General features: G+C 40.6%; 1 protein-coding gene across 4 annotated transcripts in view; it reads left to right on the top strand.

Annotated features, from left to right (window-relative positions):
• MIPOL1 (mirror-image polydactyly 1) overlaps positions 1-13964 on the top strand; it is a 195291-nt gene extending 181327 nt beyond the window's left edge. For all 4 annotated transcript variants that reach the window (XM_030033201.2, XM_030033183.2, XM_030033194.2 and 1 more), the window contains one exon: positions 11436-13964. In XM_030033201.2, coding sequence (XP_029889061.1) covers positions 11436-11502 — 67 coding nt within the window. In that variant the 3' untranslated portion in view covers positions 11503-13964. The remainder of the gene's footprint in view (positions 1-11435) is intronic.
• The last annotated feature ends 12298 nt before the right edge of the window (positions 13965-26262 follow it).

Raw genomic sequence — 26262 nt, 5'->3', positions numbered from 1 at the left:
GAGCATACCGTCTTAGTCAAGTATTTATTTTCTTCGTGTAGTTATGGTTTACATTTACTTAACCTCTGTAAATTGTGGATTGCAGTGCAGATATTGTTTTCTTAAAGTATGGGTAGTTACAATATAAACACAAATATTTATCGTCATTTGAATATTTATCATCTCAGCCTTTCACGAAAATATAAGCAGTGCTGAAAGTTCGTTCTCTCAAACACTAAAATGTATTCTATGAAAGTCAAATGTTTTCAGAGTCAACATAATCACAGCATCCCAGTTTTTGACCTGTGTGTTCATTTACAGTTTGCTTATAGCTGCTTCACAGAGATGGAAGTTTGTAGATTACAACATGGTTTTATTGATTTATCAGTAGCAAAATACACTAAGTATACTCAGTAAACTGGATCAGCTAGCTCTTGGGCTTGTATTGTATAATATCAGCTTGTTGTGGAATACTTCAGAACAAAATCAGAATGTTGGCATAGTTAACATCAATGGCGTAAACCAGACTTGCAAAGACTAATATTTAGTAAGACTAATAACACAAACAAATTAGATTTTGAAGTTGTTTGCCCAATAGGAAGAAGCATGCTGACACAATATTTGTAAGCTTATAGTTAACCATTCTATGACAAATTATTAAATAACTTTGAACAGCAGATTGAGTGATCCTTGAGGAACAGCAAGAAAACTTTTTCTCAGACTTGCTTTTTTTTCCAAGATGATAAAACGATTGTCACAGCAAATAATCATTTACTTTAATATTTTATATCCAAATAAAATAAGTCCATGGCATTTACATTGCCGTTACTAAATAGTATTTGGTTTGTTTGCAAGAGTCATTTATTTGTGGCTGGGCTGAAGGAATAAAAATAAATTTGTGGTTCTTTCTGTTAATGCTCATACTGTTTCTTAACATATGCAAAAGATTGAAGACTGTAAATGTATGTGCAGAAGCTCAAAAAGAAAGCCCAGACTTTCTGAAGCTTCTGAATTACGTATAATCTTTTAGAGAATTGCTGGAACAGTTCTTTACGGCAACAAATAGAAATAACTGACTAGGCCAGCAAGGTATTTAATTTGAAGCAAACTTAAAATAATTTAAATTTTTCCACTGCTTAAAATTAAGTGTACCTTTACTGAAGCAGGGGCTAGTTCTCCAAGGAAAAAATTACAATTCATGTTTCTAATCTAATACTGAGTCATTAATTAATAGCCAGGTTTTTCCATAAGACTTTTAATTTTTTTAACAAGATTTTGTAGAAAGACAGCATCAATTGTGTTTGTAAGTATGAGAGCTAAAACCAGCTTTAACCCCATCATTGCCACTGCTGTTTTATTGATAAGTTGCTCAGCTTTCCTATACTACATTCTTGCTGTATGTGATGTGGGTATAAGGATATAGATCTAAACACTGAGTTGTTGGAAGGCATAAATCTTTTGGACCAAATTTTATCATTTCAGCTTCAGATTACAGAATTTTTGCTCATAGAAAGTGTCAGAATTCAGCCTTTGAATGGAAGACACTGCAGGTATTGGAGATGTGTATAATAAAATTACTGTATTTAGCACTTCATTCTGTGCCTCATAATATATCCATTTCTACCACCTCAGTCTTGGATAAGATAATCATACATTATACGAAGGATGTCACAGATGCACATCTACATCTGACAAAAGGGATATCTAAGAGGTGAACTCAATACCAAAGATGTTTCACAGATCTCCGATTTTAAACACTGAGGAAAATATTTTACTCTATGCTTTTGAAGAATTTAGTGACTGTTGATGTAAAGCCAAGTTTTTGTGCTTTCATCAGCAGAAATTAAAAAGTTTTTCTCCTACAATCAGTCCCATTCATGTCACCTCCAGGCAGAATTGCCACCAAGGCCTGAGTCTGCAAGCTCACCAGTTCAGAAGAATTAAAACCCTCCTCAGAATGAGCTGAAGGTCCACTGCTTCTCTCCTGAGTCAGCCTTGCTTGGGAATTTGCTCACCTCCCAGGAGCAGGAGGAGAAGCTCATTCCCAGTTGGATGGCAGGAACATGGAGCAAAATAGGCCCAGAAGGCCAGTGAAAAAAAATCTCATGTGAACATGTCTGGCTAGAATGGTGCAGGAGACAGTTGGAGACTGTCTGTCTGCCGGCTACTGGAGAGAAGTTCCTGAAGTTTAGAAGTGGGAAGGTTTGTTTTTACCTTAATGCCCTGAAATGGCTGACAATTTAGTAAAAAACCTATGTAGTATCTTAGGGAGCACTATGCATGTGTAGAATGCACTTTGGTCTGTGATGCTAAGTCTCAACTGGTATTTTAAAAACACTTTTTTGTGTATAAATGAGCAGTTAGGCATCTTTTCTGGTTTTATCCCTGCATAGGGGACCCTATCGCAACATCATAATAGACAAGCTTCGTGTTGCTAACATCCATCTATAATATATTGCAAACGTTAAGAGGTGGAGAGGATGTTTCATGCATGGATGTTTCGTTACTCCGCTACTGAGGGAAGACTGCTCTTATTTTTTCTGGAAATACTTTTCAGAAGTATGACTAAGTGTGAGTTGCCCTGAAATCAGAAGTCTGTGGGCACCACTGGCTTTCACAGGAAGGGTGGGGAGTTCACCTACCAGTCTGAGCCCGTTACAAAGGACTTATCACAAGTGGGAGCTTAATTAAATGCTTTCCTTTTATATCCAAACCCATTTCCATTGTTACTTGATCTCTCAGTGATGTAAAAGTTGTTCTAGCTTGGGCAATATCATATCACTTATGCCAGGAAGGCAAATCTATTGAAATACATCAAACCTGTGTAAAAAAAATTATTTTTAATGTAAAGTGGAGAGATTTGATGATGGTATATAGGAAGGAATTTTCTCTCCACAAGCTCCAGATTACTTTTGGTCACGAGGGTGGAACCACCTCAGGGAGGTGGAACGTAACTGAGACCTGCCTAGAGCCAGCAAGTCTGCATCGGGTTTTGTAAAATATTTGCGGAATCAAGAAAAAAGCTCATGTTGTCTTTATTGTTTATGATATCAAGAGGAGTCTGCCAAAGTTGTGCTTTGATGGGATGTACTTGGGAAACAGCCTGAGTAGTACATCAGTATCTGCAATTTTACAAACTCATTGCAAACAGGACTTGACCAGAACGTGCCCAAAAGAGGTGAGACTGGCTTGGAATAGACAGCTGAGAGGTTCAGACCTGGCCTTACAAGGAAGGCTTGTTTGAAACATGCAGAAAGGTGTAACGTGGTGGTTTCAGACAGATACTTCTAAAGTTAGAGTCTCTTAGTAAACCCATTCTCTACAGATCCATAAATGTGTATCAATCTGCTGGTCCTGCATCCTGAATATTTTTCCTATGAGGAATCCTGTCTGTTTGTTTTGAGCAGATTTGAAATACTATTTTAGATAATCAATTTTTGACATTGCTTTTAAATATTCCTGAAGAAGGATTTAGAACACACCAAAATCCTCTAAAAAATAGGTTCTTTTCCCGCCTTCTGAAATACGTTTCAGCTGGATATAGAGTAAGAAAACTGGCTAGTTGTTACCAGCTGACATGGTTCAGAGCACAGATTGAGAAGCTGAGAGAGAAGGGCTCTGTATCCAGCCATTTTAGGCTCTAATTCTGCAGGATACTTCTTTTTTTGTGCACATGAGGAACCCAGTTCAGCTCAAGACCACATAAAATTAAACATGTGGGGCTTTTCAGTCTTCTTGGTTGGTTGAGCTTCAGCAAGTCGTTTCACTTCTCTGTATGCTGTTTTGCCACATAATACTCATAATGCAAAATAGACCTGATGTCTGCCTTTTAAACACTTTACTTAAAAGTTCTGACCATCCCTCCATGTTGTGAGCATTCAAAGCAAAGAGTATTCGCTTTTCTGAGATTGTATTGCTCTCAAGAAGAAGGTGGGAAACAGTTCAGAGACAGAATAAGCTTACCTGTGATTGATTTGTGGCACTCTGATGATACCAAATGTCATTACCAAAGGGCAGGACTAGTGTTCATCAGGAGTTGATAGGAAGTAATATTTTTCCCCCTTCAAATGAATACATACTATGGCAGAATACTTTTTATGGGGAAGATATATTAGCATAAGGTAAAACTGGTAGCTTTTCCTAAGCAGGTGACAGAGACTTCCAGGAAGTATTTGGGAAGAAAATCCAGGAGACCATTGCCTATTCATATCAGCACAAACTTTGTGTAAATGCTGTCACTGTAAGGAGTAGGCTTCGATGTCAAGATTTCTCCTGAAAAAGAGACCAGCTGTGACACCAAATGCATGGAAACAGTAAGTGTCAGTGCTAAAAGTAATTCAAGCTTATGGAAAGAGATATAGAAAAGGTTTTTCCTGCACAAATAGAGGTAGTAAACTTTGCATAAAATTGGCATATAAACTGTTGGACTCAAGCTGGAGTAATTAGGTGAAATTCTGTGATCTGATTAAATGATCTAATGAGTATCATTTGGCCTTAAATATGCTAATATATCCTCTGTCTCAGTTGTTCATTTTTTAAGTCTTTAATACCAGCCATGCTCAGATGTGAATGGTCCATCCAATAGTAAGAGCCTGGTCTGTATGATAAGCATGTTGTAGATCTCAATGTACTGAAATACAGATGAGATTATAGCATAGTTGTTTCAGGGTTTATTTTTCTTTCTTGTAAGCTCATTTATTTTAGGCAATCAGTGTCAGCTGTCCTGAGAAAGCATTCAAAAGCAAAGGAGCGATACCTTTCACAAGGTGGCATTAAATCCAACATAGATGGAAAGTCCTGATTTTGTATTATCCTGTACTGTTTAGCAATCTACATCAATGCAAAGTCAGGTGAAATGCCATCAAAATAGACCAACTGTGTTTACCACTCACTTTTCCTGCTGCTAGTGATGGCACAAGGTGAATAGTAATGGTGAGCTAGCTCATAATCTTCCAAACAGAAGGTAGAGAGCAAACAATTTGACAAGATTAGTTATTGTGGACCACAGATAAAGGCTTAATATTTTAGCCAAGGCCTGTGTAAGCCAGGTTTATTTTGAAATATGTCTGCTGTCAGGAGCCCAACTGGCTGTATTTACTTCTAAGTTTAATCATATACAGAATTACTCTTTTGGGTTGAGAAGACGCTGAAAGGGATTTAATAGGAATGCTTGTTTTGTGACAGTGCTTTTCAGAGGCAGAATGGTTTGCCCTGCCAAATTTAAGGCCTGCAAGTTTAATGGAACATACTTTTTGGAGTGACATTACAAACAGCGTTGGGCAGGCAGGAATTGGCAGCAGTGCCTGGAGTGATTAGATTCAACACTGTGGTCTACCACGGTTTAGAGCTCGCTGATTCTGCTAAATCAGTCTCTAAGTCTTGTGTTTTAAGACCAGAAAGGACCATTAATACCAGTCAGTCCAGCCACCTGTCTAACACCAGGCACCGAATTTTACTCAGCAATTCCTGCATCAGGTTCAAAACCACTGCTGAACTCCAGCGTGTCATTTAGAAAGACGCCCAGTCTCCAATCCAAAAGATGCAGAGGGAACTTTGTTAAGCAGAGAGAGGCAGCCTGGTGCATCTGAACCACATGTAGTCTTTACCACTGTGATGATTTATGAAGGAATTGTTACAGACTGGTGTATATGACCATTAAATGCAACCAGCAATGTTTTTTTGTGAGTCAATCAAAAATTATTATTGTTCAAAAAGGCAGACTTTTGAGGGGGCAAAAATAATACCTGAATTAAGGAGTAAGAATAATTAAAGATTCACTGAACCACCCAGAGGTAAGAGGGCGATGCCTCTGTAGCATGGTAGATAGGCCACTCACTGCGAGGTCATACCCTTACATTCCACGCTTTGATCCAGTGAATATTTAAGCATTTTATTCAATCGGAGCAGCCTCAACATTTGATACTGAGAGCAAGCCACCCCAGCAGCCAGTGTTAGCACAGTGCTACTCCCTCGAGAGGGAAGCAGCTGGGGTCCACTTCCCTCGTACAGATAATAGAGCTGAACCAGTTTCCTCCAGCCTCTTGAGTAAATGATCCTATCCAAGTGACTGGTTTCTGGGCAAGACTAGTATCACAGCAGCCTCTCTTCTCTGTGTCATTTGTTTCCTTGACTGTTAGAGAAAATGCCTGAAAACAAGCACTCCATTTAGGTTTTGATGAAATATATCCAAGAGGAAGACTGAAGGAAAGGAGAGGGAAAGGAAAGGAGTTTTTTTATTCTGAGACAAAATTAAGTGAATTTGTTTATATGACCACTCACTGAACAGTCATTCACTGAGCTCTACTGCTGAACTGCTTGTAATGCTTTTGTCCAATGCATTTCATTTACCTAATATATTTTCACATGCTTGGTTTCTAAAGAGAATTAGTGTTAGCAAAACACATTCCACAAGAAGTCAGAAATCACACAAGTAAGGCCATCTTCATAGCCCGAGCCTAATCTTATCTACTGGAAAGATAACCAAGGGTTATAGTTTAGGTTTATAAGCCTTTATACAGCATTTCAAAACCCAGGAGGGTTTTGTTTTTATCGCTGAACTCCTCCATCTGCAGGTAGAAGCTATTGTTTTTGGCTAGTCTATGTATTGCTTTGCAGATTAGGACATAGGCTACTTGAAGGATACCTTTTTCTTTCAGTAGGGTATCCATTTAGACTATTTGTGGGGCATGATGCCCTGAAAGATCACCCTGTGACTGTATAACTGTCATATTCAGAACTTCTGGATAAAGGCCACTCCTCTTCTTTGGGGCGAGTTCCTTTGGGCAGAGATGGAGCAGTGTGGGAGGATGTACTGATCTATGTGGATTTAGGCAGTTGCAGAGTTTTTACTGATCCCAAGCTACAGTTTAGAGTTAGACTTCTTCAGCAGAATACATGAAAGAAGAGAGTAAGCCAAAAATGCGCTTAAGAGTCAGCAGTAGAGACCAGTAGGTAACATTTTTGCAACTATACATCCCACTTCTGGGCTCCTGGAACAAACTTCTCTGTCAGTAAGGGGTTTAAGTCTGCTTTATGGAGACTGATTCAAAAACCAAAATGATTTATACTCAAGGGAGTAAAGCTTTGTAAAGCTTTGCTAAAAATCAAAACAGGTTGCCAAACAGTTCAGGAGCTACTTAAGAACACTCCATATAACAACATACACTCCATACAGGCATTTTGTCAGATGTATGCATAGGTAGTAAGAGAACACAATTTGAAATAACTGGAAGAGGAGTTGAGAATGGCTGAGAATTTGTCTTGGGGAAGACACACCTAGCAACTTTCTTGTTTAGGCAGCCTTCCTCTGAAGACAAGGACCTTCATAAAGCTTAGGAACGCTTTTGAAAGTACATATTCAAACTGGTAATATCATAGCAGCAGGCCCCTCAAGGAAATCTTTTTATTTCTCTATTAAAACACAGATTCACCTGCTCAATTCCAGATTTGTATTGAGGAAGCGTTAAGCCACTGCAATTCAAGACTCTTCACAATGATGGACCAGATGTTCCTTTCCTAATTGGGGCGGGGGGGGGGGGGGGGGGGGCAGGCGGGTGTTTTTCCATTTCATGGAAGCACTGAGATGAGCATTACAGAAGTAGGTACTGTAGATAAAGAATATTTTTAGCTCTCATTTTTGTGCTTTTCATTGATGCAATTCCATCTATCCCAAAAAACACAAGACTTTTTTACTTTGGATATGTGCAAGTCAGTATAAATAAAACCAAAGTTGTACCTATCCATCTGAATATATAGTTTGCTCCTGTATTTTCTATGTCATTTTGTACTCATTTTGCATGCACACATACAGTAATTGTGTAGAGAATGCTGAAGTGGCATTTGCTGAGAGAATTTATTTGTTAAGGGACAGATTTTCTAGAATTATTTAAGTACCAAGAAATAGCAAAGGTCACCTACTGGGATTTCCAAAATCTCTAAGCAAGAAATTGAAATCTGTGAGAATGAGGCACGAGACCTTAAGAGGCTTTGTTGAACATTCCTAAAGGTGCCTGTGTGTCCTTGCACGTTTGGACCTTCAGCACTGCAGCAGAGTCACCAGCCATACCATTCTTCTGTCTGACCTAAAATACAAACCTAATTAATTTCTTCTTGAATGACTAGTTTGGTTACTTCATGAGATGTAAATTCAATGAGCGTCTGTGCTTACATCTCAGGAGAAGAGTGTCATATTGCACATTTAATTTATACTATGAGGACTGTTTCCTTCACAAGCAAAAAGACAAATGTCATTTGTTAAATCTGTGTCTTAGGATACAGTCAAACATAGTCAGTACTGCTTTCAGTTAAGTAAAATATGGTGAGATTATACTGGCAGATATATCATGATTGCACAAAGTAATAAACATTGCTTTCTTCAGGTCAATGTCTTCCGTATTTTGAATAAAACTCTGCAAACACTGAGACTTTTAGGGTAGTTCCCAGCACCTCCCATTTGTCTGTTTAGATATTTAAGTTACCTTTGGTCTTGAGGTATAAGACTATTCCTTCAGTTTACCACAGATTAAAATGCTCAGCCTCCGAAAGGAGCTGCCTGCAGCATCCCACTGGGCTGGGTGCAGAGCCTTATCGACAAGGGGCAATTCTGCCACTCTCACTCCTTGCAGGTAGTATATACCTCATTGACACAAAACCAGCCTTGTTAGCTGCCTTTTATTACTCACAAAGAAAAATGTTGCTTAGTGTGACTCAGGATGGTAGAGTTGGGTCCTTGGTGAACAAAGAGTCCAGGATTATCGTTCCGAAAAGCCCCCTGAGGCCTGTATCAAGAGTTATTAACCACTGATTCAGCCCATAGCATTATTTTGCAGGCTTAAGTGGGATTTCAGTGGTATATTGGGTCTTGTGTCTGTGTAGGGGTGAATTTTGCCCTCTGTTATTTTATCTTATAAATAGCTGTTACAGTTTCTCTTCTACATTATTGTTTAAATCTCTTTCAAAGGTATGGTTTCTTAATCTCCTGCTGCTTTTTTTTTTCTTTCTTCTAATAAAGAATAAATAAATTTGCAAATCCACACATGACTGAAACAAAAGGCAAATAAGCCCTGCACGGTTTGTATTTGGTGTGGGATACCTCATTTTGATGATTTCAGTCATTCATTTGAAAAGCAGAAGCTATGATTGTTAAGCCTCATTATTTTCAATGAAGCCTGACAGTTTCAAGGTTAAACAGAAGACAGCTACTTTCATCCCAGTGGTATTTCTCTTCAAACATGGGCAGCTCTTCGCTAACTTGTTCTGCTCTGGTGTGCAGTGTCATTGCTTGGTCACAGAGTGGTGCACATCTAAGGCCAATTGCAGGACAGTGTGTAAGCAGTGACCTCCGACCTATGTCTCCCCAAAAGAAACCTCAATTATTGAAGTCATTCTTCCCCTACTTGTATAAGCCACGGAGTATTTCTTTTTAACTGAACAGTGATTTAAATGAGCCATGATCTCGGATTTTACTATTTTCTGCTGTCTCCCAGAAAACAATTTGCAGCCCAAACCTTCTGTTTGTCCAGACAGTTTGAAACATTTCTTCTGTGCTTTAAGTCTCTGAAGCACATTGGAGAGGGTGCTAGTGTGAGAGAGAAAGAGACCTCCAGTAATAAAGTAGCCGAGAAAGCTGCAAGGCTTCTGAACATACGTGCTGTTAAAAGTAAGGACTGATCTGCCATTGCTTTCTGAAATTGCATGTGGACTAACAACTGATTTAACAGGGAAACTTCTCAGTAAAAGAGGCTGGGAAACTATGACCTATCAGTAACTGAGTTAAAACCCTTAGAACCCAGAAAACATTGATTTATCCACTGTGAGAAAACTTTCAGGAGCAAATAACTTGTGGAAGCCCTGACTTTATACTTGCATGGACAGACTGCACTGAATTATGACTGTCTGGGTGCTGCCTCCATAAAGACGAAGAAGTGCAGTAGATGTATGTTACAAAACCATGAAAAATGCACTAGTTGGTTAGAAAGGAAAAGCAATACTTGGAAAACGGAAGGGAGAGGAGTAGCTAAGCAGTAGTTTTTCACCTGTGCTTTCACTCCTTTAGCGTCCCTGTGGTACAGCTAGAACCAGCTGAACTTTCCACGTACGTTTCCTGGTGTCTGATAATTACATTAGGGTGGTGAATTCTTAATCTCGTTTCAAGAATTAAGTCACCTGGTGAGTACAATGAAAGGTGTAGCTTCATGGTGCTTGCTGGTTCCTGGAAAACAAGAGTGTTTCAATACGTACCATGTGCGTTAGTCATGACTTGTGGCAATAAATCCAAGACGTGTTAACTAGTTTTCCTGCACTGAAGGTACTAATGCATCCATGAGATAAAATGAATTTTGCAGTTTTGATAAAGCTGTGTTATTTTTATTTCCTATCTGCATTCCTCATGTTGTATAATATATTAAAAAAAAAACCCAAACCTGTCTTTTCAGATAAGAAAAAATAGTCAACTTTGCAACAGTGAATACAGCTATTTGAACCTGCAACTCTTTTTATCCATTATGGAAGTTGTGTGTATAAAATGCTGGACATGGCTCTAAAAGTGTTTTACTACACAGTGTCTGCTTTTATATAGTTAGTTTATTTGTAGGAGAGCTTTTATTGAAGGATTCCATTAAATACAGATAAATTGAAGAAATAGCTTGAATGCATGATTACTAGAGTGCTGAAGATAAGTGTGGGTGAATGGAAAACGCTGAACAAATTTAGCCCTTTGCATTTGCCTGCATACTTTAACAAAGGGAAAGAACAAATTAAGCCAGTGAGATGCTGGACATGCTTACAGCCTGTGCCTTAAAACTAAGAGAGGATTAGGTGGCTCTCTGTCCTGCTTATTTAGACTGATAATTTTTCTGTAGTTGTGTCAACATAATAATCATACGGGCCACCTTCAAAATATCATCATCCACATCCTCAGGAAGTTGGCTTGTTGAGTATTTTGAAAAAGTTTTTGACATAAACCACATGGGGGTTTAGGCATAAATTTATAAACTGGACAATAAAAGTATCTGTTGCGTAATGGGCAGAGTATTTTTTAAGGGGAAACAACAGCTAAGCGTTACATTTAGCAAGAGCCATGGACCACTCATATTTTTAAAAAAGTGCAAGAACTGAATGTCCTGCTTACACCGAGGTGTGTATGTGCCACAGGATTGCTGCAGAGGGTTTTGTGTTAATGCCTTAGGGGACCTCAGATACTACATATACTACAAAAGAAAAGTGAGTTGATACATATCACTGACTGCACATGGGTTGGGTTGTAGGTTAAAAAGTTTTCTGTAAGTGGTCTGCATTCTCCCTTAATGTCTGTCTTTTACAGTAGTGCTTTGTTTCTGAGCGTGACCACCACCAGGACAGCTTGGTTCAGTGCAAACACTGTCTCTTTCAGCCAGAACATTCCTAACGTTAGCTTCCTTTTTTTTTCTCTCCTCTCCCTCTCCCCTGCCCCCTCTCAGGTTGGAAAGGCTGGTGGACGTCCTGAGGAAGAAGGTTGGAGCAGGGACCATTAGGACCGTGATCTGATTGAAAGCTCTAGTCTAAGGAAGCATTCACATCTGGTGACCAGGCTGCTTCATTCAGCACTGTGTAAACACTAAAGCCTTAACTTAGCAAACAGTTGTTAGAAGTGGGACACTCCAGCGACATTCCAAGCTGAGATAAAATCAAATCATAAATGTTTAACTACTTTGCTGCTGAGTTCTGTGATTTGTTGAAATGTTTCACTGCAAACATATATTTGTTTTTAAGCAGATGCATTGTGGCACTGTGTACTGTGAAAAATGATGTAGATGCTTATTTTAACAGTCTGTCCTCTCGGTGTTACTAGACTATAGTCTGCTGCAAGGCACAGCTTGATCATGTTTTCAAATACTGCAGGCTTCAGGTGCAGAATCCTGCAAAGCAGTTTCAAAATTTAAATCCCTTATGTTATTTTGTGAGACTGCAAACAGTCCAGTATTTGTATGTTAAATATATTAATCGATAAAGTAGGTTCACGTTCAAGAAATATCTCTAGCTAGTGTATTGGAGATTTTTTCCTCTTTAGTCATAGCCCATTGAATTGCAGCTAGTGACTGTGGCTACGTCTAAAGGAAGGATACATAAACAGCTTTCTACAATGGTTGAATAGCTACTGCTAGTACATGGCATTTTCAGCGTACATTAAAAAGAAATGTACAGTTAGGTTTCACTGGAGGTACAGCTTCATAAATTGCAACGTGAAAGCCTTGTGACATTGTACCATATCTCAGACAGTGGGGAAGGTTTCCTGTATTGTTTTTAGTCACTCCTCTGTCCTTTTCCTATGAGGGAAAATCTCTCAAATATTCAGAAACCACCTTATAGAGTCAAAATGCACCTTTTCAGTGTAAGGTGGTTCCCTCACCCCTTTCCTGCAAGACTTTTTGCCTGCTGCTTCTAGACCTCTTGTAGACTGTACTGCTTTGCAGTGCAGCAGTACCATCTAGGTTGGGTTTGAGGCCAGACTGCCAACCCTCTGCTTTGTGTACTCCTGAAGTGCCCTGGGACTGAACTCAGAGTCTGAAAGATAGACTCCTACAGAGAGGGGAGAAATTGAGGGGTGAGGAGCAAAATTTGGGGCACACAGACATTATAGACCTTACAGATACAGGAGAGTTGGACCTAGAGTTACATTTGTGACCCAAACATCTCCCTGTATTCGGTATGTCTTTGCCACATGACTAAAGGTGAGCAGAAGGGTCAGGTCAGTGCTCATATAAACCTGCTCAAGAAGGCACCTGTAATCTCTAAGCAGCCCAAATTCATTAATGAATCTCAGGAGCACAGTGGGCTTTAAGCCCAGTCCCAGGACCAGCCAGCTCAGGCAGGGTGGATGTAGCTCCTAAGGCTTCCATTTGCCTACTCTGCTTTGTGTTTAATGTTGTTAGGCTGTCTTGCCTCTTAATGTTTGCTTGTACAGATGTCATGATAGGGCAGTCTAGCTTAAAAAAGTGAAATTTTCATTTTGGATAGGGGAGACATTTCAATGCCTGTTTTTCCTTTCAAGCACTTCCATGTTCAACCTTCATCATCTGCAGACCTAAGCTCCTCCTAGTTTCAGTTGCCCAAACCTAACCCCTTGCAGGGAGACAAGTAGCATTCCTCCAAGCCAAATTTACCCAAGTCACTTCTAGAAACTTCTGAAGTGCTGCTTTTTGACCTTTGGTCAATCCTAAGATAGCCAGTGAGTCTGGAGTCTCTCCCCCACACCTATTCAGTGGGAAGAAAGTTTACTGCTTCCAGACTAGAGGACTGTCACCCCCCAGCTCCCAGCCCCTTCACCATCTCCCGTGTGCTGCTGTCTAGCGCTTGGGCGACTCAACTGCTCTTCTTCCTGCTCTCCTCATTGAGCTTTAGTGCACTAAGTGAGAGACAAGATCTCCTGAGCTGTCAGTGCTGTTGAGCCATTTCTGCTCTAATGAAGTGGTGAGGAAGGAATAAAGATGAGAACGTAAGGACTACCATACTGTGCTAGACCAAAGGTCCAACTAGCCCAAAGACTGCCTTTCTCAATAACCAGTAGAAGACACCTAGGAAAGGGTATAAAGTCAGGCCAACACTAGTGACCTTCCTCCTAAATGGTGTCCCAGCAATTTGTTATTTAGGGGCTTTCTGAGCCAGAGGTAGTGTCTTTGTATTTAGCAGCATTTTTTCATGACCTGCTTTTGAATCCATTTAAACTTTTAGTATCTACTTGTTCCTGTCACGAGGACTTATGCAGTTAATGATGCATTGAGTGAAGAACTATTTCCTTTTCTTTGTTATGAACCAGTCTATTCATTTGCTATCACCTAGTTTTTCTATTAGAGAAACAGTGAACAACCATTCCCTGTTCATATTGTTTCCATGTCCCTTGTAATTTTACATATTTGGCATCCTTCCCCCACCATCTTTTTTCCAGAAAGACCCCTAGTCTCTTGTAAAGAAGCTGTCTCGTGTTTTTAATTGGTCTTGTCATGCTAATCGATTTCTTTTCCAGTTCTGCAGTGTTTTTACTGAGATACAACCAGATTTGTGCCCGGTATTCAAGATACAGACAAATTGTGACTTTAACAGTTGTCATAATTATGTCTGGTTTATTCTCTATGCTATTTGTAATGATTTTTAGCATTGGATTTGCTTTATGACAGCTGATTTCTTGGAATTAATATTTCTGTAATAATAACAACAACTCTAGATCTCATTCCTCTGTTATAATATTCAGCTCAGAGTTCATCATAGGGTGTATGCAGACGGAACTGTTTTCTGAATGCATAGTTTGCATTTATGGGTACTGAATGGCATCTGTTGTTCTAGCATGCATTCCCTGGTGACCATGAGCTCCTATTCCATCTCTTCTCACAGCTCATTTTTACTACTCACAGTAATATAATATCATCAGCATCTCCATGCTGAAAATGGTGATATGCAATACCACCATCTCCAAATTAACACCCTCTTCAAGGTGATTTCTTAGTTAAGTTGAACAACATGGGCTTTGGGACAAAGATTCCTGTAGGACAATAAGGTAACTTTCCTTCACTGTGAAAATGATACATTTATTCTTACCCATTGTTTTAATCTAACTTTGAACTGTTTATTTTTTGATGTAAAGATCTTCCCTCTTACTCCTTGGCAGCTTTGATGAGGAAGCTTGTTTGCTACTTTGGAAATGCAAGTTTACTAAATCAGGGCTTGTTTTCCATGCATGAATGTGCTAAGTTCCTCCTTCCCCTAGGAGTATCGAGAGCTCCTCACCTTCCCCCAAGTCTTCCTGCCTCTGAGCGAATAATCTTGTGAGTGCAAGCTTCGTACAGCAAGACTGTTTGACCTCCAGCCTCTTGCGTCTGCTAGCTTTGTTTGGGAAAGTAGGATTGGCCAGGCAAAAGCCATCTAGCAGGCTTGATGTCAGATACATCTGGTTATGGGTAATACTGGATTCAGTAAAATTAGTTGCTTCATAATCTTCCTTTTGCCACATTGTACCTAAGCTGAAAAAATACTTCCTGACTCTGTCTTATGTCTTGTACCAAGTAGCCTGAAATTCAGTAAGCTTTTTAGTTAGGGGGTTTTATCATCCTGTAGATAAATTACTTTGAATCACACTTAAATTAGGTTTTAATTTTTAAAATTCAGCTAGAATTGTTTGTCTTCTTTGAAAAGGACCCTGGGAAATTTACTGTGCTGAGAGGCGAAGATTCAGAAACGGTTGGGTTCTCACTCTTCCTTGCTAACAACCTGGTGTGTGGTCTTTGGCAAATCCCTTAGTGACAGTCATAAAAGGTATGCAGCCCCTGAAGAGGTGCCTAGGGTCCTCGGGGGAGTTTGCAAAAGCATCTGTGTGGCTAACGTCAAAGCACTTTCGCTTCTTCACCAGCTGAAGTGAACAGCAAAAGTCACACAGGTCTGGTAATGCAGGCCCAGCCTTTAGTGCCCTCGGGTGAATTTCTGGCCCCATTGAACCCAGTCTGAGTTTTGCCTTTCAGCGTAACGAGGGCAGGGATTCTGGTCTGGCGAGTAGAAATAGGCAATAATGATAACACGGGCTAATTGGCTTTTATCATATAGTTTATTCATTGAGAACTGATTGATGTCTGCACAGAGCTCTGACAGTGAAAAGAAGCCTGATCCTATACAGCAGACAAATGCAATTGTCTCTTCTGTCCTAATTTATGAGAAGGATGAGATTGCATCAGATTATGTACCAGGAGCAGCAATTCATTTGCCTCCCGATGGAACAGCAGTTCATGATGAAAGGTGGCTCACCATAGGCAATGCTTATGGTGACGGTTGTAATTACTGGTCAAATTAGTGTCCCTGCTGTCTTGAAGAGCACTGAGATACTCAGAAACGTCCTTCCCCTGTGAGATTTTGTGTGTTTCTCTTGATGATCCGGCAGCACGTTATGCATTGGGAGCCATTTCTGGTATATGCCAGGGTAAAATATGTAAATAGCGTCATGTTGGCTCGGGATAAGAGCGTTATTAATGCTTTTCGGCACTGTAATTATATTCATAGTAAGCCTTCCCTAAGCCCTCACTAATTAACAATATTGTGACAAATCAACTTTAACAGAAAAGAACTGCGGACCTTTAGTCATTTAGCACTGTTTTTCATTCAGCCCACAGCCCAAAATTTGTGGCATGGTTTTCTGTACTAGTGCTGGGAAAACTGCTGATATTTGAAAAGTTCAGAGCCAGCTCAGTCGTGTTAGTGGAATCCTGTAGATGAGGTTGGTTTGATTCCTCTTTAAACATATCCACAAGAAAGTAAGATTCATTAGTTAATCATTAATGTAGGGGAATACTAAAACTGCTTTTATAAATAAGCTATCATATTGAAATAGTTTAGTAATGTCAATATGTTGTCATAGGTGCATTTATTTATTTATTTATTATTCCAAATCACAGGACTTCTTACAAGATACCTTAATTTTCAAATTAAATGGCTTTATAAATATTCTTATCAGGTGATTAAGAGTTGCAACATCTTTAATCCACGTACACAAATGAACTTGCTATCTAAATGTCAGGATTTCTCTGTGCCTTTATTTTCTTCATTTAGAATAATTCCAGATGAAGGCTGTTAGGTTTGTTGGCTTTTTCCTTTTAATTTGTACCTCAGAAGATTTTCCCCCCATGCAAGAATAAACCGTGAGGCACATGAAATCACTGACCGGCAGTTTCTCTGACACTGTGCTTGCTATGATCGCAGCATTACATGTACTGACTCTTACCGCTGTACCATTTCACATCAGGTCTGCAGAACTGGACTTTCTCTGTTTGTTCTTCTCATGCATTGGTAAATAAAATGTATTCACAAGTCCAAAAAACCAAAGTGGTGTTCTCATATTAGGTTGATTATAAGTCAGCTGTTGAGCTTCAGTGGTCTAAACATTTCATTCTTCAGTTTTGTTGGGAGCACACGTGTTCTGTGAGGCTTTTAAACAAATACTTGAAATGGTTGAAAGATTTACATTGCCAGTGCCTAGCTAAATATGTAGTCTTTAGAAAAGACATGGTTTATTTTGGCACCATTTGAAAAACTCAAATATTTTAAACATTTGTTAAGTTCGAGCTTGCACATTTGAACTAAAAGTTTGCATTCCAAAATTGCATCTCGGGTTACCTGTCTCTCTCTCTTTTGTATTTTATAATCCCTTTATTAAAATAGCCTGCAAAAAAAGTTGGGTTTGGAGTGTGGTTTTTTATTGTTAATTGTAAAATATTGCCATTAACTTAATCAATTTTAAGGTAACGTTTACCTGGTAACTCTGTTTGACTAACCATCAGAAATGCAAAGCCAGAAGTGTTTTCAGAATTTAGGGCTTCATGTTGGTGGCCAAGACTTGGTTGTAAAACTAATCAAATACAGGAATGGTGGCCAAGTCCTGCAGTGCTTTTACTCTTAGTCATACTATGTACTGTGATGACTGAGTACTAACCCTGATGGTGAGTGCAGGGCCAGGCAATAAAGAAAACAGGTTGAAAAGGTGTACTGAACTGAAAAAATAGAGTAGCTCAAGGAAAAGGAAAAGCTGTCTTTGACCTGGAGTTGGTTTTCTTTTCTTTCCCTTGGCAGCAGCAACGTTTAGTCTAATTTTTTCTTAAAAAAAAAAAAAAAAAACAACAGCTTTTATTTTCTCATACGTTTCAACCTGAAACTTGTACTGAAACTTACAAAGTTGAGAATGTATAAATTGAAACCACCACATTTTGTCTAAAACCTGTGAGAACCCCTGTTCAGCAAGTCCTGGAACACACGGTTACGATTGTGCGCATGCTTTGGTGTGTTGCCCAGCCAGTCACCAGCTGCAAAGGGTCACACTCCTTTCGGAGAGGCTGTCATCAGGAGGAGTTTGGCATGTTCCCTCCATGGTTACCTTGGGCCAAAGGTCCGTGCAGTGTCACATTCACAGAAGTTCATCATTATTTGGATGGCTTCTGAACATGATAGAAGCAGATCCATTGTTATATGGTAAAACAACAATGTACCTGATAGAATTGGTCACAACTGCTTCCCAGTGGCTGTGCTAAAGCAAGGTTATGATAACCCTTGCAGAATACATTACATGAATTTGCGATGATTAATACTCACGCATGAATATGCACACCATATTTCACATAAAATTGAAAAATGTAATGGTTTACCGAAGAATTCAAAGGATGGAAACTGATGTATTTGTTTATGAACTAAGTATTAGCAGAACTAATTCCAGAACGAAACTTATAAAAGAAAAAAAAATATCAAAAGGTTAAGATGCAAAAATGAAAAACTACTTTGGTACTATGCTGATTCATTGTCTGAAGCCTCAGGACTGCGTTCGTGAACATTTGACTTCCACTAATGTAGTGCCACTATTTCACAAGTTTTGTGATCAAAGAGTTAAACTGTTTTCAAAAATCAGTCTCTGAGAACTGAGGCTACTGGTGTCTAAGTTGATAGAGATATCAGTTTAGAAGTTGAAATCTTGCTTAAAAGCAAGACTTCAAATATCTGTAAGAATCAGCTTTTCAAAAAGTTAATTTCTTCACTTGGATATTTAGCTTATTCAGATAACATACTCAACTCATGTGCAGCCTCTGTGAAAGTACACTAGACTAGAAATAGAATAACTAGGAAGCCTCCATCAGCACATGCTCACAGCACTAATATCACCCCCTTTGGTGCTTTAACAGGCTATATAAAATTATCAGCTTTGTTTCTTCCACTTTATATAGGGAAAATTTTCTCTCTCACCCCTAACATGCTACCAATGCATGGTGACCATCAGTATTACAGATGACGGTTACTAAACGTAAGCAGTAGAGTTAAGCAAGAGAGGGAGATGCAGGAATAAAGATTAGGAATGTGATCAGCTATGATATTTGTTACATCAGTTTGTTTTAAAATGGCAGTGCAGAAAATGAAACACTTCAAGCTATGACTGTGGTATGGCAGACCAGCTCTATCACTCAACCATATTCTCACTGGAGAGGACACTACCTTCACCCACAGTTCAAAAATGCAGGGCTTCATATCCACGGTACAAGGCATGGATATGGAGCTATGGGTCGCCAAAATTTGGGCTAGGGAGCTCAAATCAGCAAACTGTGAAAGATGTAGATAAATCACAGCTTTGAATGGGACCCTTCTTCCCATTAGACAAGGAAGGCACAAATCAGGACACCTGGACTGTCCTGTTGTTCCTAAAGCAGCATACCAGAGAAAGTGCAAGATAGAAATTAGATTTTGAACAGAACAGCAGAAAGCAATTGGGTGAAGCCCAAAAACACATCAGTCTGCAAGCTTTGCCTGCTTCAGGTGTAGAAAAGGAGGAAAACTTGTTACAAGCAGCGACAGAAATACTTTGCTTCGCTTACACATAGAAGTCTCGAAAACTTCATGAAAGTCAAAGCAAGATATGGCTGTTGTGATATTTGAGAGTAGGTGTCTCACTAAGGTTAAGGTTGGTGTGTGAGCATAAGGCTAGGAAATTTGTTGAAATTTGGTTGTGTTCAGTTTTTTCACTAAATTGTTTGATAGGGCAAGCTACCCTGGTTCTAAATTTCAAATAAAACAACATTTCTAATTAGCATTTAGCTGTTTTGGTCACTGTATAATCAATATGAAAATTGGCAGAGTCCCCTCTACTTCTCACAGGTTGAGCAGTAGAAATGGCAGTTGTCCTATCACTGAGGCTTTCTTGCTATAAATATGACACAAATTATGATATCAAAATAGTAAATATTTAATTATATTTAATAGGATCTGATCCCTTCTACAATTTTCATCAATGAATCTCAGCACACATTTAAAAGGAAAATTAATAATAGTACTTTGTCCCTAAGTTGGTAGAAGAAATGCCTAAATGAGCATTTGACTGCATGTTGTATTTCTTCACTCTGGGCCTGATTAGAATTGACTAAAGTAGACTGAGGATTTTCCAGGCAGATCTTACCACTTCTGTTGGTGCAGTCAGCACTCCCAGATGCCAAAGCACTATTCTGGCTCAGTTGTACTCGTGAAATGCCACCTCTAGCCATCCACAGCTCTTTCACATTTCTAATGGTTCCCGCGCTCTGGTTTAGAAAGTCGTGGCGGCTTCTGTCCAAGCAAGTAGAGAATGAGCAGGGCTTGGTTCACCCAGCTGATTTTAGTTTAGCTAGCTTAGGCAGTGCTGAGCTGGCTGGTTGGATGTGTGGCAGCTCTGTGTAGGAAGGTAGCGACAAACAGCTTGAGGGGCTGCAGCCTTTTCAGTGGGCCGAACTGGTGACCACTGGGAACATCTGGAAGATCTAGTCCTTGCTAATTTACAGCTCTCAGAGATTCATTCTGGGCTGTCTCCATTATTAGTCTGAGATAATGAGTTGCCACTGTATAAATAAAAGTAAGGGCCATGTCTATAGCAAAGTTGTCATTCGGTCGGTGGCTTAAATTTTAATGTGCCTTTATTTGCTGGGTAGTTGCTTTAAGTCAAGCCATAAAATCATATCAGCAACAAATTTTATATGTACAAAAGGAATTTTGTAGTCTTTAAGAAAAATAATACCCCTGTTGGACTGCTTTATAGACTAATGTTTCGCTACTGGGCCATGGAAAAATCTCTGGAACTGGTCACAACTTCCCAGGAGAGTCAACAAAACTGAATTGTACCATCCTAATTTTTTTTTTTTTTTTCTCTTGCCAATTGCAGCAATGTTCAGCTTTGCAAAAGGGAGACGGGCTCACTTGGAGGCAAAGGGGAACCTGTGGAGTTTCAGGGCATCCAAAGATACAGGGACAATACTGTGAAAGTGAGCAGATTTCTAGGGGATGTGTCATAGGGAATGGGGCTCAGAAAGGTTAGTGTGGACTTGGGGACCGACTGTTCCCTAAGGGATATTATCCTGTGGGGGCAGCTGCGTTGTGTGCAGTAACTGAGGTTCAGCAGCAGCACCGTGTAGGCAGCCGTGCCTTCTGCTGACTAGAAGACCCATGTTCCCCCTTCCCTAGGGGTGCAGGATTCCTCGCCTGGTGCACACGCGTGCACTGCCAAGGTAGGGATGCTCACTTGGCCCTTCAGACCGTATGACCACTTGGGCCCAGACATCTCCTATACTGAGGTAAGTTCTTCCTTAATTCAGCAGGTCCCCATAAAAACCAGCCAAATAAATATTGATCAGACCAGCTGTGGCCAAGAAGGGTGGTGCTGCATGTGCTGGTGAGCCAAGTGGGGAAGGAGAGGTCAAGACAGGAAGGATGGAGGGAGGAAGGGTGGAGGGTGACCGTGTTTTGTAGATCTTTGCGGGGTCTTGAGATACCATCTGGCTGTGTGGTCCCAGCAGACAGGGACCCACTGGCCTCTGTGTCCATAGAGAACTGGAAGCAAGTTTCTAATCCCATTCCCACCCTTGACAACAACTAATGCCTGTGCGTGCCTGAAGTCACCTCTGTTTCATTCAGGCAATCAAATCTCAGCCCAAGCCATTTATAGAATCTGCTTGTTGGACTACATTCAGTGGGCTGCCTGGCAGCGGGCAGTAGAAGCACATCTCTCTCAGTTTCGTGTCATTTCTGTGGGATCTTCAGTGCATCGAGACTGCTCCGGGACAGCACAGAACCAAAGCACAGAAAGCAGAGCCGGCTGGGAGAGTGGCTTTTAAAGTGCACCCCTAACACAAACAAAACACAAATATAGATGCATCCTGAGTGAAATCTGCCTCACGAATTCGCTATTCAGAGACGTCTGTCTGTCTGGCCTTTTGCACAGAGCAGGGCTCACTGCTGGGCTGAGATTCCCCCGTTCTGACCCAAAGGCCTTGCGTGTGGGACTAACTGCACCCACTTATAGTACTTTTGGACTATAGTTTGCTCACCTCCTGAGAGCCTGGAGTGCAGGAGAAGCAAGGGCAAAGATGTGCAAACTCAACCTGCGCTCTGTGTTAAGCAAAGGCTTGACTAAGGGTTGTGCTGCCGGTGTGCAGGGATATCTGTGGAGAGCGAGAGGGACTGCTTGTGTCTGCAGAACTACAGCATCAAACATTTGAATACAGCAACAATTGCCGTAGCATGTGCTGGAATGAAGGCCAGAAAGCTTCACAGTTTTGCTCTTTTTTGATCACATAATGGAGAAACTCAGCTCAATTACTTTTCAAGCAGCTAAATGTCCTGCTTCCTCCACGTTTTGCTTGTCTGCTCATGATAACTTTATTTCCCCAGAGCTCTAACAGCCACTAGAGTAAGACTCTTATAAAACTGAACTGCCTGTGCCTGAAGAAAATATGCTTTCGTCAGTGTGTGTTTTTGTGAAATCCCACAGGACTGTTCTCAATAGTCCTATATAGCAAATCCACAACTGCCTGTTGTAACTATCCACCCTGGTTTTCAGTAATGGCATTATCCTTGTAATTTTCCAGTCATTGAAATCTGGTCTGCAAATGACTAACATTACATGTTATAAGGTGTTTCATCCAGAACTTCACCCTCACACAGCCTCATTTCCCGTAGAGCCAACCATCGTTATCAAGTGACCTGCTACCTACTATCTCATTAAAAGTCTTTTTTTTTTTTTTCAGTGCTATTGACATTTTATCTTCTTATGGCACTTCTAAAACCACCTGCTGCAGGTGTCTAACTAGGTGCTGTGACTATTGCTTTCCACTAGTAGTAAAGCGAGCTGAGGTCTGGCAGGCTGAACCACATATTACCCTCTTGACCCAGGATGTGTAGGAGATATACCACCACCTGTCATAGGCATGTCCTGTTCCCGCCTTCCACCCCACCCCCCGCCTTGCAAAACCTGTAAATTGTGTCTTTAGTTCCTATTCAGTTCTCTTTTACCTAAGTGATTCATATACAACACATGTATCTAGCTAGCTACCATATCAATGTATGGTAATTATAACATGTGCATATAGTATATAGTTCAATCCAAAGAAAAAGATTTCCTTGGCTTGGAAAGCTATTGTGCATTGTAAAAGTGAGAAACCCTATAGAATGGTTCAACATATAAAAACTACATGGCAGGCTCCTCCTCCTTGATTTACTGTTGCTTTTGTGGTGCAGTCACCCTAGGAAAGCTGGATGCCAACCAGAACTGCATTAATTCCAGCGCCCCTTTGTCTGTTACACCTAAAGCAGGTCCCGGGCCTTCAGGTGTAACTACAGATGTGTGGGGAATTACAGATCCCTGACTAAGGACACCACAGAGAACCTATTGCTGTTATTGAACTTGTTTTCTAATCTGTCTTTGTCTTCTTTCAACTTCAGACCAGTAGGTCTCATTACACTTCTTTTTCCTGAGAACCTAAAGAGCAATTTACTACCCCAGATCCTTCCTATTTTGATAATGGGGGTCCATGAACAGATTACCATTAATCTTCTCTTGGATAAACTGAACAGGGCGAGTTTCTGATATCACTTATCAGGTATTGCTCAGACAGTAAGGCATTGCTAATTCTTGGGCATGCAGTTGCTTGACTTGGACACAACACTCCTTTCCTGCTCTCAGACATGGTCTATATGGAGCTGATCTCTCCCTGCCCTTACTGTGTACTTTCCTGACTCCAAGGACCATGCTCGTTCTCTAAGGCACAGCATCACCCCAGGACCTCGTGCTCAGTGTCACTCCTAGACAGCCCTTCAGAGTACGTGTATGTGTGATCCATTCCTCCCTAAAATTTTCTGGATGTGGAAGAGACCAGACAGAAAATTATCTGAGGCAGAAAACAATAACAAAAGAGTGAGATGAAAGAAAGATGGTAAAATAGAGTTAGAAAGCTCATTTCAGCAAACTCTGCTTCATTGATGGTGATGCCTGTGTCCTGTATTTTTGTTGCTGGACCATGAATCTTGCCCAATATGGAAAGAAATACATCCCTGTCATAACCATCTGATAGTCAGCATTGCTGAAGCCAGGTAGATGTCTCGCAAGGCTGCTACAGAAAAACCCTGAAGTGATTGTGTAGTTAATCTTGTTGGTTTAGTTGTGTTCCATGGTGATTTTAATTACACTGTAATCTGAGCTAAGTCAAAGGATGGTAAGAATAGTGGCTGGGTAGAGGTTAGTGGAATGTGAATGGAAAGAAGTGATTTGGGGGGGCAGATCTGATGGGCAGGAATATTGCTCCGCTCCCGGGGAGGGGGTGAGGCTGTTCTTGGCATGAGCATGACAGGGAGCAGTGCCAAGAGGCGGGCAGGGCTGGCGGCGAGGGATGACAGCCGCTGAGCAGGAAGAGTGATACTGCACTGATCATGAAAAGGGGGTGAGAAACACTGCACCGATGCTGGTTAAGAGGGAGGAGGTCAAAAGCGGGACTCAAAGATGTAAGGAAGGATATCACAAGAACAGAACTGCAGAGCTGAATGCCAGCACTGAGCATCCACCCTCCCTGGCAGGCACTTCACAACATTGACAAGGCTGAACCTTGAATTCGCTTGAGGTTTATTTGCCCTGCCTGACAACAGTGTCTGCCCCTCACAGCTAGAGGGGTATCCAGCTCGTAGCTTAGCTTTTGTGTCCATCAGTAAAGGCTGCATTCAATCATCAGCTGTGGCACTGATGGACCCTAGATTACTGCTGTTTGATTAAGCAATGCTATCAGACCTGTGTGCTCTGCAACACTTAGATGTTATTTAGGTGGACTGGCATGGAGTAGCAGCAGCTTTTGACCAAAGTATTCCTAGGAATGTTAACACTTCAGTTGAAATACACCTAGCACAGCTACCTTGGACTGTAAAGCCATGTAAGACACATCAAGCAATCATTCTTAAGTCCCTGCTGCAGCCTTCTTATGGTAATGAGGAGCTACTGAGGGTCAATACTAAGAGCACTCATTTTACCGATGGGGCAAAATATTTTATTTTGATGGGGAAAAAGAGACAAAGCTCAGAACAGAAAGGCTGGGGGTTTGTGTTTCTGTAGGATGTACTGTGTATGTGGCAGACAAGTCTTATTACTAAGGGGGAAATGGTAGTTTGTGCTGGCATATAACATATTTTGATGTCTTGTATATCTTAAAAGACAAAAGCAGTCATAGGGATGATGAATGACCCTAAGCATGGCAAAGCCGACTGCACCCCTCTAGTTAGAGAGCAGTGGGTGGGTGGAGGTCCTGTGGACTCCTTTGAAAGCCAAGAACTCCCTTATAGCAAACTCGTACTATCTCATGGGATCAAGACCACAGATTTCCCCTTTGATTTTCAAGAGCTCTTGTCATACCAAAGAAAAGCCAGCTTTAAATGTGTGCCACCTTTGCCCCTGCACTTTGGGGAGCTCTTATCACAGGAGAGACCACATGACTGCTTTCAGATTTTGGAAGGACACAGAATCTATTGCACTTTCTTACAGTGCCCTGGAACATTGCCTCTAGAGCAGAAAACTAATGATGGACAGGTTGCAAAACAAATTCTATGAAGTTTGCTTTGTGAAGAAGCTGATCCAACTTTTTTTTTTTCTTCCCCCCCCCCCCCCCCCCCCCAACAAAAGCAGGTCTCAGAGTAGCTAGCTGGAAGCCTTGTTGCCTTCTTCCTTTAGATACAACACCAAATTTAGTCAATTTAATAGCAAAATTCATATTCTATTTCCTTCTGTTATATACTCGCATAGATGAGATTTTAATTTGTCTTTTTTCCAAGGGTAAAGGTATGGATTTCCAAGCCATACAAAGTAAGAACTGTGCCATTTTAGTAAAAATTATTTGAATTCTGTGTATTATTTTCATAATCCCATTTTCCATTCCTATATATCAGCATTTTTTCTGTATAGACTCTGTGGCTTGTATGCGGTCTTGTTTTTTCTACAGCCGTTTCTTGACAGCAGGATCAATCCTGCTCCTGCCAGGTGCTGAAACTGCTGAACTGGCTTTGGCTGAATAAAAGCTGTGGGTGCGACACCAGCAGCTCTTAGCTGCCCTCTGTGGAATGCTACATTTGTATTAACATGTATCTTTCTTTGTGACTTTTTTTTTTTTTTAACTGAAAATGATGCCCTTCAAAACCTCTTCCTGGAGAAAAAAAAAAAAAAAAAAAAAAAACCCACACACTCCCGTTGGAATTTAACCTTAATTTGAACCAAGATCAGTGAAAGAAAAGCACTTTCGTGCATTGTTCACCAGCTCCACCCAGCCAGCCCCTTATCTAACCCGAGTCTCTATTGCCTATAGCTTTGTAACTTTTGCAGTAGTACGCTCCACATGCTCTTACATGCTTTAAAACCAACCTGGAGACACTGTGACATTTTAATACCAAGAAACACCTAATGATCGTATCTTGCAAGTCCTTAGGCTGCACGGTGCGGCGGCAGCAGGGACTGTCCTTCCACGG

This window comes from Aquila chrysaetos, chromosome 2 (genome assembly GCF_900496995.4).
Source record: "Aquila chrysaetos chrysaetos chromosome 2, bAquChr1.4, whole genome shotgun sequence".
NCBI lineage: Eukaryota > Metazoa > Chordata > Aves > Accipitriformes > Accipitridae > Aquila > Aquila chrysaetos.
The sequence above is the reverse complement of the archived record's forward strand: the minus strand, read 5'-3'. Positions and strand labels throughout refer to the sequence as shown.